This window comes from Camelina sativa, chromosome 6 (assembly GCF_030686135.1).
Source record: "Camelina sativa cultivar CO46 ecotype springtype chromosome 6, ASM3068613v1".
NCBI lineage: Eukaryota > Viridiplantae > Streptophyta > Magnoliopsida > Brassicales > Brassicaceae > Camelina > Camelina sativa.
In genome coordinates, this window is record NC_141885.1 from 2,587,156 (window position 1) to 2,602,561 (window position 15,406).

Consider the following 15,406-nt stretch of genomic DNA (forward strand, 5'->3'; position numbering starts at 1 on the left):
TAATTGTTTAATTTAAAAGTGTGACGAGCTCTTGTAATGAATTAGTAAGCAAATAATAGATTAGGTTATTTTTATAATCATTTTTTTTTTATGACTTGATTTGATTTATTACTCGGAATGAGGGGTATAACTACATCTGGTCCACAAGTAGCCCATGCTCTGATGATACTATTACTAGTTTTCTATCCACTGATATAGTCTTGCAATATCCGTGACTTGATTGATAAGTTTAGTTATTAAATTCTAAACGTTAAGTATCACCTAGTTAGCCGAAGTTGAATTTAGGCTATTAGCGAAGTTGGGCTATTTTCAGGTTAGTCTCTCATATTAATTTTTTTTTATAACCAAAAGCGTTATTATTGTTGGCTCGTGAACAGAAGATAGATAAGATCTCTCCGTCACAAAGATATTATTTAAATTGCTGCTAAGAAAACATTATTATATGTACAATTAACGCTGCCACACCTTTGAAGATGTGATATATGTTCAAAAGGTGAACTACTTCAGAAAAACAGAGTACAAGTACAAGAACAGAACATCGGAATGTTTATTAACAATGAAGAAGACTTACACAAGAGTAGAAGGCACGAGAAGCTTCTAGAAGAGTAAAGAACTTCATGTTTACAATAGGAATGTAAACATGAGGAAAGAAGGAAATTTCCTTAAACATAAAGGAAAAGGAAATTGTCCAATTCCTATTAGGATTAGAATAGGTAGATTGCCTATTGTGTGGCAAAGACCTAGTTCTATAAATAGGGTGCTAAGACCGATTGAACACTTTAGCACAAACAAGAGAAAGTTAACCTAGCTACTAAGTTTTAGTCTTTAAGAAAAGAAAAAAGCTAAGAACTTAGAGAGAGCGTGAGGTTTCTTTAAAGAGAGTTTTGAGAGATTAGAAAATTGTTTAGAACAAACTTGTAAACAGATTTTCTATTAATCAAAAGAGAGTTTAAAGAAATCATTGGTTCATAGATCAGATCATAAGTTCTCACACTTTCAATTGGTATCAGAGCAACACTTGTTCGGATTACTACATGTGAGATTCTGCGGACAGGATGGATAGCTACGGAGATCTGATCAACAACAACAAAGTCATCTTGGATGATGGAAATTATGGGTTTTGGAAGTCGAGGATCAAATCCATCATACGAGGTATTGACCGCCTTGCTTGGAAGACTGTTCTAGAAAAGTGGGAGGAACCAACGATCAAGGATGAATCAGGCAAGCGAATTCCCAAACCCGAAGCAGAATGGACTGATGAAGAACAAAAGAGATCAAAATACAACTCAAGAGCCTTAAGTGCTATTCATTGCAGTGTTGGGAGAAAACAGTTTGATTTGATTCAAGGATGTGAAACTGCTAAAGAAGCATGGGATATCCTTCAAATTCATTATGAAGGTACAACAAAAGTGCAGAATTCAAGAAAGGATATGTTGGCTTCTAGATTTGAGAATCTAAAGATGGAGGAACATGAATCAATTTCAGACTTTAGTTCAAAGTTGAGTGCTCTATCACAAGAAGCCTTAACTCTTGGGAAGACGTATAAGGATCAGAAGTTAGTCAAAAAGTTTTTAAGGTGTCTTCCATCTAGGTTTATGGGATACAAAACAGCCTTAACTGTCTCTCAAGATTTAGAAAATCTCAGTTACGGTGAAGTGGTTGGAATGCTACAGGCACACGAGATGGACCTTAATGGGATTAAGAAATCAAAAGGAATAGCTCTAGCAGTAAGCAAAGACTTAACTGATCAAGGAGAAGAAGATGCTGTGAGCTTGTTGGTAAGAAGATTTGATCGAGCTTTAAGAAGGATAGAACAAGGTCAAGGTCAAAAGAAGAGTAATTCATTCAAGAAGACAAGTGAAGACAAAAAGGCTGATATGCAGTGTCATGAATGTAAGGGATATGGTCATTTTATCCGAGAATATCCAACAATCAAGTTACGAGATGCCAAGTGCACAATCTGTAAAGGGACTGGACACACACATGAGGAATGTGTGAGCAACTCTAAAGTCAAGAAAGAAAAGTCTATGATTAGCATTGAGAATGAATCAGATAGTGATAGCAGTAGCGAAGAAGAACTCATTAATTTAGTAGCTATGGTGGGTATTACTGAATTTGAGAATGGGGAAGAAGTAACTGATTCAGAATCAAAAGGAGATGAAGTTCTTGACATTGTTCAGAGTTACAAGGAAGTGCGAAATACACTTATTTCTCTAGGAAAGGAAAATCAAGTTTTGATAACTGAAAAATTTCGTTTAGAAGCACTTGTTATGTCGTTACAGAATGAATTGGTGGATGAGAAAAAGCTGGCTAAAGATTCGCTAGATCTGATGAAAGAGAAGTTGGTCTTATCGGCAAAAGCTGACAAGCTTGAAGAAGAGCTACTTAGAGAAAGGAATAAATCTACAGAACTACAAACTGAATTAGACCAACAAAATAGGAAGATTCATATGTTTGCAGGAACCAAGCAACTTGACAAAATTTTGAGCTATGGGAGAACTGAGAAGACTCATAGAGGATTAGGCTTTAATGAGAACATGGGAGCTAAATCACAGACAACCAAATTTGTATCTGCGGGAGCCTATCAATCTGAGAAGGAGACATCTTATGGTGTTTCTAATGGATCTTTGACTTGTTACTTTTGTGGAAAAATCGGTCACTACAAACGTTTTTGTTACAAATATTGGCAGAAGGTCTGTACCTTAAAGCAACAAGGAAGATTTTTCTGGAATGGAGTTAGAAGACAAGTTTGGATGAAGAAAGCTGACCTATATCAATCGGAATCAATGGTAGCCTCAGGATCAAGGTTTAGATGCAATATGGCCATGAGTACTGAAGAACAAGAAAAAACGGAATCAATGTGTGATATGGCTTTGGTTACTGAAGAACAAGAAGACACATAGCCTTGGTTTTTTGACAGCGGTTGCTCAAGACATATGACTGGAACAAAGAGTAATCTACAGAATATCAAGAAATTGAAAGGAGGTACAGTAACATTTGGAGATGGAAGTCATGGTTTTATACAAGGCAAAGGTACAACACGTGATACAGAGCTTCCACAACTGGTGAATGTGTATCTAGTTCAAGGACTGCGTGCAAATTTAATAAGCATTAGTCAACTCTGTGACGAAGGATTGTCAGTTTTATTCACAAAAGTTGATTGCAAAGCATTGGATGAGTCGGGTAATGTCAAGTTATATGGTGTAAGATCTGGGAATAATTGTTACATGTGGGAGAAACATTCAATCAAATGCTACAGTGCTAGAGGGAGTATAGATCTATGACATCAACGACTTGGACATATGAATACAAGGAATCTTGCTACTCTTGTGAATAAAGAGATAATTCGAGGAGTACCTAAGCTTAAAGGGGAAGACAATATGGTGTGTGGGCCTTGTAATCAGGGAAAACAGGTCAAAATTCAGCACAAAAAGGTTCCATATGTTCAGTCAAAATCAGCTCTGGATCTGGTTCACATGGATTTAATGGGACCAATGCAAGTAGAAAGCCTAGCAGGAAAGAAATATGTGTTTGTTTTAGTTGATGATTACTCCAGATACACTTGGGTTCGTTTTATTCGTGAGAAGTCAGATACAATAGACAGCTTCAAGATTTTAGCTTTACAACTACTGAATGAACGAGGAGGAATCAAGAAAATTCGAAGTGATCATGGTGGAGAATTTCAAAATGAGGCTATGAAGGAGTTTTGTGAGCAACATGGGATTGCACATCAATTCTCAGCACCAAGGACTCCACAACAGAATGGAGTAGTAGAAAGAAAGAATAGAACTCTTCAGGAAATGGCTAGAGCAATGATACATGGAAATCAAGTTTCTAAGAAATTCTGGGCTGAAGCATTGAACACTGCGTGTTATATAATTAACAGAGTTTATGTCCGAAGGGATACTACAAAAACACCCTATGAGTTGTGGAGAGGCAAAACACCAAATCTGAGTTACTTCCATGTGTTTGGATGAAAACGCTATATCTTAAATGACAAAGATTATCTTGGCAAATTTGATTCCAGAAGTGATGAAGGCATGTTTTTGGGTTATGCCGAAAGTAGTACAACATTCAGAGTCTACAACAGACGTACATGTTTAATCATGGAATCAGTGAATGTAGTCTTTGACGATCAATCTGTAGCTGTACAAGATGATGATTCAGACAGTGATTCAGAACAGGTAAGCATCACTAAAGCACACAATGAAGTTTCTGAGTTGGATGTTCCAGTTACAAAACCAGAAGAAGTACAACAAGTTCATAAGAATCATTCCGCATCTGATGTTATTGGGGACTTAAATGAGAAAATGAAGACTCGAGGAGTGCAGACTGACTTTAAGAAAATGACAAGTTACTTTACAACTCTAGAAACTGTTTTCTATGAGTGTTTTGTGTCAATGATCGAACCAAAGAATCATATAGAAGCTGTTCAAGATGATTTTTGGATCATAGCCATGGAAGAAGAACTAGAACAGTTTGAGCGTAATGGTGTTTGGGAACTGGTTCGTAGACCAATAGATGTGAATATTATTGGTACTAAGTGGATTTTCAAAAACAAGATTGATGAGAGTGGTGTTGTAGTTCGCAATAAAGCAAGATTAGTTGCACAAGGGTATACACAGATTGAAGGTGTAGATTTTGAAGAAACTTTTGCACCAGTAGCAAGGCTTGAGTCAATAAGACTGTTTCTTGGAATGGCTTGCATTCTGAACTTCAAAGTTTTTCAAATGGATGTTAAGAGTGCCTTCTTGAATGGGATCTTGCAAGAGGAAGTGTATGTTGAACAACCCAAAGGGTTTGAAGATCCAATTAGGCCTGAGTATGTATATAAACTAAAAAAGGCTATTTATGGTTTGAAGCAAGCCCCAAGAGCTTGGTATGAAAGGCTGACTAGTTTTCTTATGGAGCAGAACTATAACAGGGGAAGTGTGGACAAGACTCTGTTTATTTTGGAACAAGGTGGTGATATTATGATGGTTCAAATTTATGTTGATGACATTATCTTTAGAAGTACTTCAAAAGAGTTGGTGGATAGATTTGTGAGTAGTATGACACAAGAATTTGAGATGCGTCTGGTTGGAGAATTGTAGTATTTTCTTGGGTTGCAGATTACACAGTCAGATCAAGATATTTTTATTTCACAAAGTACTTATGCTAAACAACTTCTTAAGAAGTTTCAGATGGATAAGTGCAAAGAAGTTGTGATACCTATGAGCACTTCATTGAAACTGTCAAAAGATGTTGATGGTAAGGATGTAGATGTCAAGCAATACAGAGGAATGATTGGGAGCTTACTATATCTTACAGCTAGTAGACCAGATTTGAGTTTTAGTGTTGGTATATGTGCAAGGTATCAGTCAAAACCAAAACAGTCTCATCTTGAAGCAGTCAAGCGAATTATCAAGTATGTCAAAGAAACTGTTGATTTTGGGATTTGGTACTCTAAAGGTTCGAACAAAGGGTTGGTTGGTTACTGTGATGCAGATTATGCAGGAAGTGTAACAGATCGAAAGAGTACAAGTGGAGGTTTTTTCTTTCTAGGCAACAATCTAATAGCCTGGTTGAGTAAGAAGCAAAATTCAGTGTCCTTGTCTACAGCTGAATCAGAATATATAGCAATGGGGAGTTGTTGTACTCAATTATTGTGGATGAAGCAGATGTCAGCTGATTATGGTATGGATTCAGGGGAACTACAAGTATATTGTGATAACAAAAGTGCAATTGATATCTCTAAGAATCCTGTTCAACATTCAAGGACCAAGCACATTGATGTAAGACATCACTTTATCAGAGAACTGGTTGAGAGAAAGCAGGTTCAGATTGATCATGTTGATACTGAAGATCAGTTAGCAGATATATTCACAAAGGCTTTAGATTTTAATCGTTTTTCAACTTTAAGAAATTCAATTGGGGTTTGTGAGATGTGAGTCTTTGTGGGGCTGGTTCAAGAGCAAGATCGAGAAGATGTGGAGTTTAAGGTTAATTAAATGGTTTAATTTGAGCGGATTATATGATTTTGATTATATTTTTGGAGAAAATCGGTTTAATTTTGGTTAAAGTTTTAAGAAGATTTGCTCGAGACTTGTTTGATTTATGAAGCATAGGTTGTATCGATGGGGAGAAGATAAAAAAAGATAATAATAAGACTTTTTATTTGGTATTGTCTTTGGTTGTATCGAAGAAAAAAAAACATTGTGTGGTGTTCTTCGGGTGTATCGACGATTTGAGAAGATGGTGAGATCAACTCGACGAGGGTTGGTAAGAGGAGGAAGGAGATCAACGGAAACTCGAGATGATGCTAGGTTTAGTCGACCTCAGTTGGTTGATGAATCGAGTAGTGATGAAGATCAATCTCACTTTGTCGATAAATCCGGTGGTGATGCTCAAATCGATTCAATAGAAGGTGAAGATTCTTCACAGAATGACCAATCGGAACCAGATGATCAAGTCTTTGAGATGGAAGATGAAGAATCTTCAAAGAATGAATCGGCACAAGAAATTAGCGATGAAGAAACCATTGGTAATGAGGAAATCGATTCTGACCCTGAGGAAATTCGTGTGCAAGAATCGCTTAAGCGTCGAACAGTAAAACGGAGAAAGACAAAGCAAGGATCTTCTTCTACACCGAAGCGGTCAAAATTCGCAGAATCAAGTGACAAGAGGACAAGGGGAAAGTTTAGGTCTGATGTGTTTGTGTAAAAAGCTGCTCAAGCCAGGTATTCCCAGCTTATAACTAGGGAGTTTATAGAAGAAAGGAATTTAGATTTCTCGCAACCTGATGAATTTGGGATTTTTGATAAAATCATGGAGTTGGGATTACAAGAATCAGTTCAAGGGTTATCGTTATATGTCAAGGAAGTGATATGTGAGTTTTATGCCAATTTACCAAACGAAAAGGCCAAAGATGGTGTTAAGGTGTTCATTAGAGGGCAGTGGTATGAATTCTCTCCTAGGATGATCAATGAGGCGTTTAATCTAGATTATTTGACTTTAGATGAGAACAAAGCCAGTGATGCGGTTAATAAGCTGAGTAAGAATGAGCTTGCAGTAGTTCTAAGTGGAAAAGATAAGTTGCCTTGGTCGAAGTTGAAAGTTAGGGATCTTCCTGGAGAGGTTGCAGCTCTTTTGATGTTCGCTGCTTATAACTGGGTTCCATCTGTTCATCCGAATCATCCTTCAGTCGAACGTGCTCGAGTTGTGTATAAGCTGATTAAAGGTATTCGTTTTGATCTCGGACAGCTGATCTATGATCAGATTGTGGGTATGAAGTGGAGTGATCCTTCAAGGCGTGTGATTTTTCCTCGGACAATTTTTGGAACTCTTAAGATTCAGGATGGTCCACTTGAGTGGTCAAATGCAGAAGAAGAAGTTACAGCTAAGTTCTACACTAAAGATGTTCGAACTGGATATGCTTATGGGGTTAAACACGGGTTACTCACTGAGGATGGACATCCTATACCAGTTCAAGAACAAACAAATGAGGGATTTTCTTCGGCATCTGAGGTAATTCAGTTGGGTAGCATTCGTGTGCCACAGTTAGGTCAAGCAGATGAGGAGAGTTCATATGCAGCTTTGGTCGATACATCACAAGCTCTTCAGAGACTTACAGAAGTAGTACAGAGGCTCATACAGAATCATCCACTTTCCAAGATGATTTGAGTTGTTTTTAACTGTTGTATTCTCAAGCATGGGGAGATGGAGAAGAAGCTGGTCTGAGATTCTGGGGGAGCTTTGAGCTTAGCTTCTAGCTGGTCTGAGATTCTGGGGGAGCTTTGAGCTTAGCTTTGTGTTTTCATTATAACTTTGGAAGTTTTTTCGGTGATCATTTTGGTTCATTTTGTTTGGATGTTTGACTTTGGCTTAATGATCCGTTTTAGGATTCTGTTATGAACTGTTGACCTTGGTTTTAAGATATTTGTTTTATCTAAGCCAAAATTTATTATGCTTGAGAAACACAAAGTTAAAAAGGGGGAGATTGAAGATGTGATATATGTTCAAAAGGTGAACTACTTCAGAAGAACAGAGTACAAGTACAAGAACAGAACATCGGGATGTTTATTAACAATCAAGAAGACTTACACAAGAGTAGAAGGCACGAGAAGCTTCTAGAAGAGTAAAGAACTTCATGTTTACAATAGGAATGTAAACATGAGGAAAGAAGGAAATTTCCTTAAACATAAAGGAAAAGGAAATTGTCCAATTCCTATTAGGATTAGAATAGGTAGATTGCCTATTGTGTGGCAAAGACCTAGTTGTATAAATAGGGTGCTAAGGCCGATTGAACACTTTAGCACAAACAAGAGAAAGTTAACCTAGCTACTAAGTTTTAGTCCTTAAGAAAAGAAAAGAGCTAAGAACTTAGAGAGATCGTGAGGTTTCTTTAAAGAGAGTTTTGAGAGATTAGAAAATTGTTTAGAACAAACTTGTAAACAGATTTTCTATTAATCAAAAGAGAGTTTAAAGAAATCATTGGTTCATAGATCAGATCATAAATTCTCACATTTTCAACTTTTTGTAAGATAAATGTAAATAATGTCTGATGTCATTGGTACCGCAACATTGTAAAGTGTAAACCATTTTCATTCCACTATTCTTTGAACTTTTTCCTATTAAACAAAAACAAAAATAAACGTCCGGAAACTCATTGTAGTTTATTAATACATCTTAATAAAGACTAAAGAGTCAAGAGTAACATTTTTTCCCTTTATATTGGATCGTAAAAAGAAGTAAAAAGCTAATCCGGCTTAGTTTCCAAACAAAAATAAAATTAAAAATGCTCACTAAATTAGACTGGATTATCTTGATAAACATGCGCAAGATCCATGAATAAAATTGGAATTGCCAAATTTTCAAGAAACAAACAAAAAAAACTAAATATAAAAAGTAAACAAATACAAAATATATTCCAATAATTAAGTTGCTTATTTCTCATTTTTGATTTTTATGTATTGATGTCTCAATAATTTTTTATTAAGGTTAATTACTTAATAGGAATGTAAGAAAGTAAGTTGAAGATATATTATACACGCTACATTTGTAAATAGTATTCAATCTATTTCGAGCTTTTTTTGTTTTTTTTTGTTTTTTTTTTGAAAACGTGTAGCTTATTTGCTTAGTAATCACCGTTATCTGCTTGACAAAAAGAAAGAAAGTAATCACCATTATCTAAACTAGCTCCAAGAAGGTGTTACATGTATATTATTTTCTTTTTAGTAGATCTTATCCAAAAACTTATCCGAAATACTTCAAAGACACGACCTTTGATATTCGTATTTGATCTGAGAAATATGAAACGAATTAAGAATACGATCGATCCCCAATAAAATAGATGTGTAATTTGGGAGTATATAGTACAATATTGGTATTTTTATAATACTAATTAGATACACAATACTTAAAAAAAAAAGAAATCAGATACACAATAACACAAGATTTTAGCATATTACCCGGCTGCCGACAGTAGATGCGTGGGTATGACTTCGCGCAGTCATACAAGTGTCATTATAGTATACTTCATTGATCTTTAACTGAGCAAGTTTCTTATGTCGCACCAAATAGTATAAGTATAAACTATTAAGTTTATGTCACTGAAGAAGTTAAGATAATAATTTCCAGCGATATTAAACTAATTAATCCAAACAATATAAATGTGGATAACCATTTTGCTTTGTATATATATGTATATATATATATATATATTTTTGGCATCAAGCATTTGCTTTCTTTTTTCATCACATTCCATCGATAAATATCAGCATTCTCTTTACTTTTCTTAAACTAATTTTTTCTTTGTTAATTCTAACTAACAAGTTGCTGTAACGTGTATGTTGTTTGTCCTTACTCTTCAATTATACTCATTTTTCTTAGAAGATAATATAAATTTCTCTTAGTTGATGTAATGAGATTAGAGTGCATAGTTGTAGACTTGTAGAGAAAGTCACAAGTGTATGTAGGATATAATACTTAATCTTGAGAATGATTTGAATTGATTAGTCCTCTACTCCTCTCGATACATTTTTATACCAATGTTCTTACTTCTAACTGGAAGTTAAAAGGTGGTCTACAAAAATTGCTACGTTTTAATTATTTACCAAAATTTAAACACTAGTAATAATATTGTGACCATTTCTGTGTAAATATGAACACACTAAGAACGCGTTTTCCTTGTGATATAAGAACGTGTTATCCTTATGATATAAGAACGTGTTTTTCTTAGGATATAAGAATCCGTTCTTCCTACGATTATAAATGTACATTCTAGTAGTTTCCTTATATAGACTCCATTGTATCCCTATAAATAGTTTGTAACTAGGTTATTATTATACAAGGAATGAGAATCTCTCCTTCTCCTCTATTCTAACCTAGCAGCCCCATCTTTCTCTATTGATCATTCTATCTCATTCTCTATTCTTCTCATACTCATCTGTTTGTAATTCTTACATGGTATCAGGCAGTAACGCTCCTATTGTGTTTATTCTCAAAATTTCCTCTTCCGCACCAGAATATCATCATGGATCTCATCAAAACCCTAATCATCCCTGTTACACTCAAAGGTGGAAACTACTTGCTATGGGCAAGAACCACAAAGACAGCACTGTGCGGTCACGGGCTCTGGAAGCACATTGAGAGCAATGAAGCTGTGAAGGAGCCGACGACCAAACAATAAGGAAAGAGATCGTTGTGTGTGACAACGACAAGTGGTTCCAAGAGAACCAAAGTGTTTTAGCCTTCATCCAAAATTCCTTGGATGCTCCGATTCTTGAGTCTTACTCATATTGTGAGACAGCTAAGGATCTTTGGAATACCCTACAAAATGTGTTTGGTAATGTCCAATCTGAGTCGTGTGTTTGAGGTAAAGAGAGCAATTAACAATCTCAACCAGGAAGACATGGAGTTTACTAAACACTTTGGGAAGTTCAGATCTCTTTGGGCAGAGTTGGAAATCTTAAGGCCTAACTCGGTGGATCTAGTGGTTCTAAATGAACGCTGTGAACAAGACAAGGTGTTTAGCTTGCTCTTGACGTTGAATTCGTCATACATTGATCTCATCAAACATATTCTTCGTTCAAATAAGCTTCCAAGTCTTGATGATGTGTGCAATCAAATTCAAAAGGAGCATGGTTCCATTGGTTTGTTTTGAGCAAAAGGTGATCTTATCACAGCCAACAAAGGAGAGGTAGCTGTTGCAAACAAGGGCTACTATATAAATGATGGAAAGAACCGGTTCATATGTGATCATTGCAAGAAGCCTGGACATCTTAAGGAGAAATGTTGGGCTCTTCATCCACATTTTCGCCCGAGAGGAACTAATCCAAGAGCGAATCAAGCGAGTGGATATGGTGAAATACAAGCTCTAATGGTTCCTCAAATCACTAAAGGAAACAGATCAGCGTTAGCAGCCTCCTCGGAGTTGGTGAGAAAATCTGATCTCGATGCACTCATCAAGGCTCTAAAAGAGTCTTCTGGTAACGCCTATCTTACTCTCAATGCTATGAAACCTCTTATTGTTGATTCTGGAGCCTCTCACCATATGATTATTGATTCTAAGCTAATTAGAGATATAAAACCGACTTTAGGAAATGTGATCATAGCCAATGGAGATAAAGTACCTATTGAAGGAATAGGAAACTTAAACTTGTTTGAGTAAACATCTAAAGATTTTTATATGCCTAGATTCACCTCTAATTTGTTATCAGTTAAAAGGGCGACTAATGATCTTAATTGTTATGGAATATTTGGCCCTAATGATGTTTATTTTCAAGATATTAAAACGAGTAGAGTGCTTGGAAAAGGAACCACTAAAGATGATCTTTATGTGCTTGAGGATTCAAACTTATCTACTTCCCTTTCGTCATGTTTTAAATCAATATTTGATAAGGCTAATAGTTCAGTGTGGCATGCTAGACTTGGTCATCCCCATTTTTGTGCTTTGGAACTTTTGTTGCCTAGTATTTCGTTTAAGAATAATGATGGTGAAGCTTGCATCCTTGGTAAACATTGCAAAACTGTTTTTCCTGTGTCCTCAACTATATATGAGCATTGTTTTGACTTAATTCATTCTGATGTTTGGACTTCACCTTGCTTATCTCGTGAAAATCATGAATATTTTGTTACTTTTATTGATGAAAAATCAAAATATACTTGGCTAACCTTGCTTCCTTCTAAGGATAGAGTTCTTGATGCTTTTACAAACTTTCAAAACTATGTGACTAACCATTATAATGGCAAGATTAAATTTTGAGATCAGATAATGATGGGGAGTATACAAGTCATGCGTTCAAACAACATTTGGCCAAACATGGGATTGTTCACCAAACAAGTTGTCCTTATAAACCCCAACAAAATGGCGTAGCTGAAAGGAAGAATAGACATCTTATGGAGGTTGCTCGATCTATGATGTTTCACACAAATGTACCAAAGAAGTTCTGGGGAGATCCTGTTGTAACAGCATGCTACTTGATCAATCGAGCTCCAACAAAAACACTGAGTGATATCTCTCTATTTGAAGTACTTAACAAAATTAAACCGTCTATTAATCACGTACGTGTATTTGGATGTGTGTGTTATGTCTTAAAACCAGGTGAGCAGCGTGACAAGCTTGACGCTAAGAGTGTCAAGAGCATGTTTATTGGCTACTCAACTACTCAAAAGGGATATAAGTGTTATGAACCTGAAGCTAGGAGGGTTCTGGTCTGAAGGGATGTCGAGTTCTTAGAATCTAAGGGATTCTATAATACAAGTAATTGGGAGGACTTGAAAGATCTTCCCTACTCTTCATCAGATAGAGTAGACAATCTCCGCATTCTTCTTGAAAGGCTTGGAGTTGCGAATAATCAACATCAACCTTGTTCTTCTCTGGAAGAAACTGATAGTCCTCATAGTCAAGAAGTAGATGATTATGATAAAGCTGAAGATGAACTGAAAAATCTAGGTGAAGAACGTGTATCCGAGGAGGATGATCTTGCTTCCGGGGGAGAAGAACCTAAATTAGAGGAAGAAGATCATGTGGAAGAACATCCGACTCAGGTTGAGGCTACAGAGGTTGAGGCTACAGAGGATGAGGCTACAAAGGTTGAGGCTACAGAGGATGAAGCTATTGAAGTTATTCCCCTCTGACGAAGTGAAAGACTCAAGTCTTCTCCTAAGAACTGGAAAAATCCTCGCATCTTCTACAATAGTCAGGCGGTTGCTCACCCTATACAAGTTGTATGCACTCTGGCACATTTTCCTGTTGAGCATCAAGTGTTTCTCACTCAAATTGATCAGCATTGGATTCCACAAAGTTATGAGGAAGCTAAAGAACATAAAGTTTGGCGTGATGCGGTCGGAGATGAGACTAATGCAATGGTGAAGAATCGCACATGGGACGAAGCTGATCTACCAAAAGGAAAGAAAGCTGTGACATCTCGATGGATATTCACTATAAAGTATAAGAGTAAAAGGGAGATAGAACGATATAAAGCCAGGCTTGTCGCAAGAGGTTCACTTAAACTTATGGAGATGACTATTCTGACACATTCACTCCAGTGGCCAAGCTTCACACGGTAAGAGTAGTGCTCTCATTAACTACTAATCTATCTTGGGAATTGTGGCAGATGGATGTGAAGAACGCGTTCTTACAAGGAGAACTGGAAGATGAAGTCTATATGAGACCACCACCAGGACTTGAAGACACTATTGGTCCCGGAAAGGTGTTTCAATTAAAGAAAGCAATATATGGGTTGAAATAATCACCAAGAGCTTGGTATCATAAACTTAGTTCAACATTGATGGAAAAAGGATTTAGAAGATCAGAAGCTGATCACACTCTTTTCACTTACCCAAGCCAAAGAGGTATTATAGTCATTCTTATATATGTTGATGATATTATCATCTTCGGGAATGACAAGGTAGGTATTCAAGATACCAAACTCTATCTTAAATCAGTTTTTGATATCAAAGATCTTGGAGAACTAAAGTATTTTCTTGGGATAAAAGTTTGTCGTTCTGAAGAAGGACTCTTCTTGTCGTAAAGAAAGTACACACTTGATCTTTTGAATGAGGCAGGTAAACTTGGATCAAAACCAGTTGAAACTCCACTTGAAGAAGACTACAAGGCCGATCGTAAGGGGGAGCTGAATGATGCTCCTTTCGAAGATGTAAAACAGTACCGACGGTTGGTAGGTAAGCTTATTTATCTCACCATAACTCGACATGATATATGCTTTGCTGTGAACCAGGTGAGTCAACATATGCAGAAGCCAACATTACATCACTGGAAAATGGTGAGCCGAATAGTCAAGTATCTCAAAGGATCACCAGGACAAGGCATATGGACGGGATGTAATGGAAATGCAGAGCTGGTAGGATACTGTGATGCAGATTATGTCGGGGATCATGAAAATAGACGCTCAACATTTGGTTATTGCACGTTTTTTTGGAGGAAATCTTGTCACTTGGAAGAGTAAGAAACAAAAGGTGGTATCTCTCTCAAGTGCAGAGTCTGAATACAGGGCAATGAGGAAGTTCACAACCGAACTCATGTGGCTCAATGCTCTCTTGAAGGATCTAGGCATCGAGACTCCAAAGCCGATCACAATGCATTGTGACAATGAAGCCGCTATTCACATTGCATCAAACTCAGTATTTCATGAAAGGACGAAACACATAGAAGTGGACTGCCACAAAGTCAGAGAACAAGTTCAGTTAGGAGTTATCTTGCCATCTCACACCAAGAGTTCTGAACAACTGGCGGACATCTTCATCAAAGCAGCGAGCCCCAAGGTTTGCGAGTATATACACTCCAAACTTGGACTTATGGACCTAACCAGGCCACCGATGAAGACCCTAAGCTATTGACTCCATACTCTTTTTCTCTTAGTATGTTTTTGTCCCAAATGGGTTTTCAATACTAAGGTTTTTAATGAGGTGGGTGGTCATAGTTTCAAGCTTAACCTCTGTTCCAAAATGGTTAAGCTTGAGGGGGAGTGTGAACATGAACACACTAAGAACGCGTTCTCCTTGTGATATAAGAACGTGTTCTCCTTATGATATAAGAACATGTTCTTTTTAGGATATAAGAACCCGTTCTTCCTACGATTATAAATGTACATTCTAGTAGATTCCTTATATAGACTCTATTGTATCCCTATAAATAGTTTGTAACTAGGTCATTATTATAGAAGGAATGAGAATCTCTCATTCTCCTCTATTCTAACCTAGCCGCCCTCTCTTTCTCTCTTTCTCTCTTGATCATTCTATATCATTCTCTATTCTTCTCATACTCATCTGTTTGTAATTCTTACATTATGAACTTACAATTTTGGTAAATAATTAATTAATTTATAAAACAGATTCTTTTAATGGAATTGATGTTTCAGTAATTTTTTTGGTATACGATTCAACATTGATGTATACAGTATAC

General features: G+C 36.5%; 1 protein-coding gene across 1 annotated transcript; it reads left to right on the forward strand.

The window, feature by feature from the left end:
- Nucleotides 1-10,828: 10,828 nt before the first annotated feature.
- Nucleotides 10,829-14,841, forward strand: LOC147942173 (uncharacterized). The gene is made up of 8 exons (XM_087455955.1): nt 10,829-11,123; nt 11,166-11,640; nt 12,702-13,104; nt 13,186-13,401; nt 13,599-13,683; nt 13,783-13,836; nt 14,050-14,222; nt 14,365-14,841. The coding sequence occupies exons 1-8, from the start codon at nt 10,829-10,831 to the stop codon at nt 14,839-14,841; spliced, it is 2,178 nt and encodes a 725-aa protein (XP_087312081.1).
- Nucleotides 14,842-15,406: the final 565 nt, after the last annotated feature.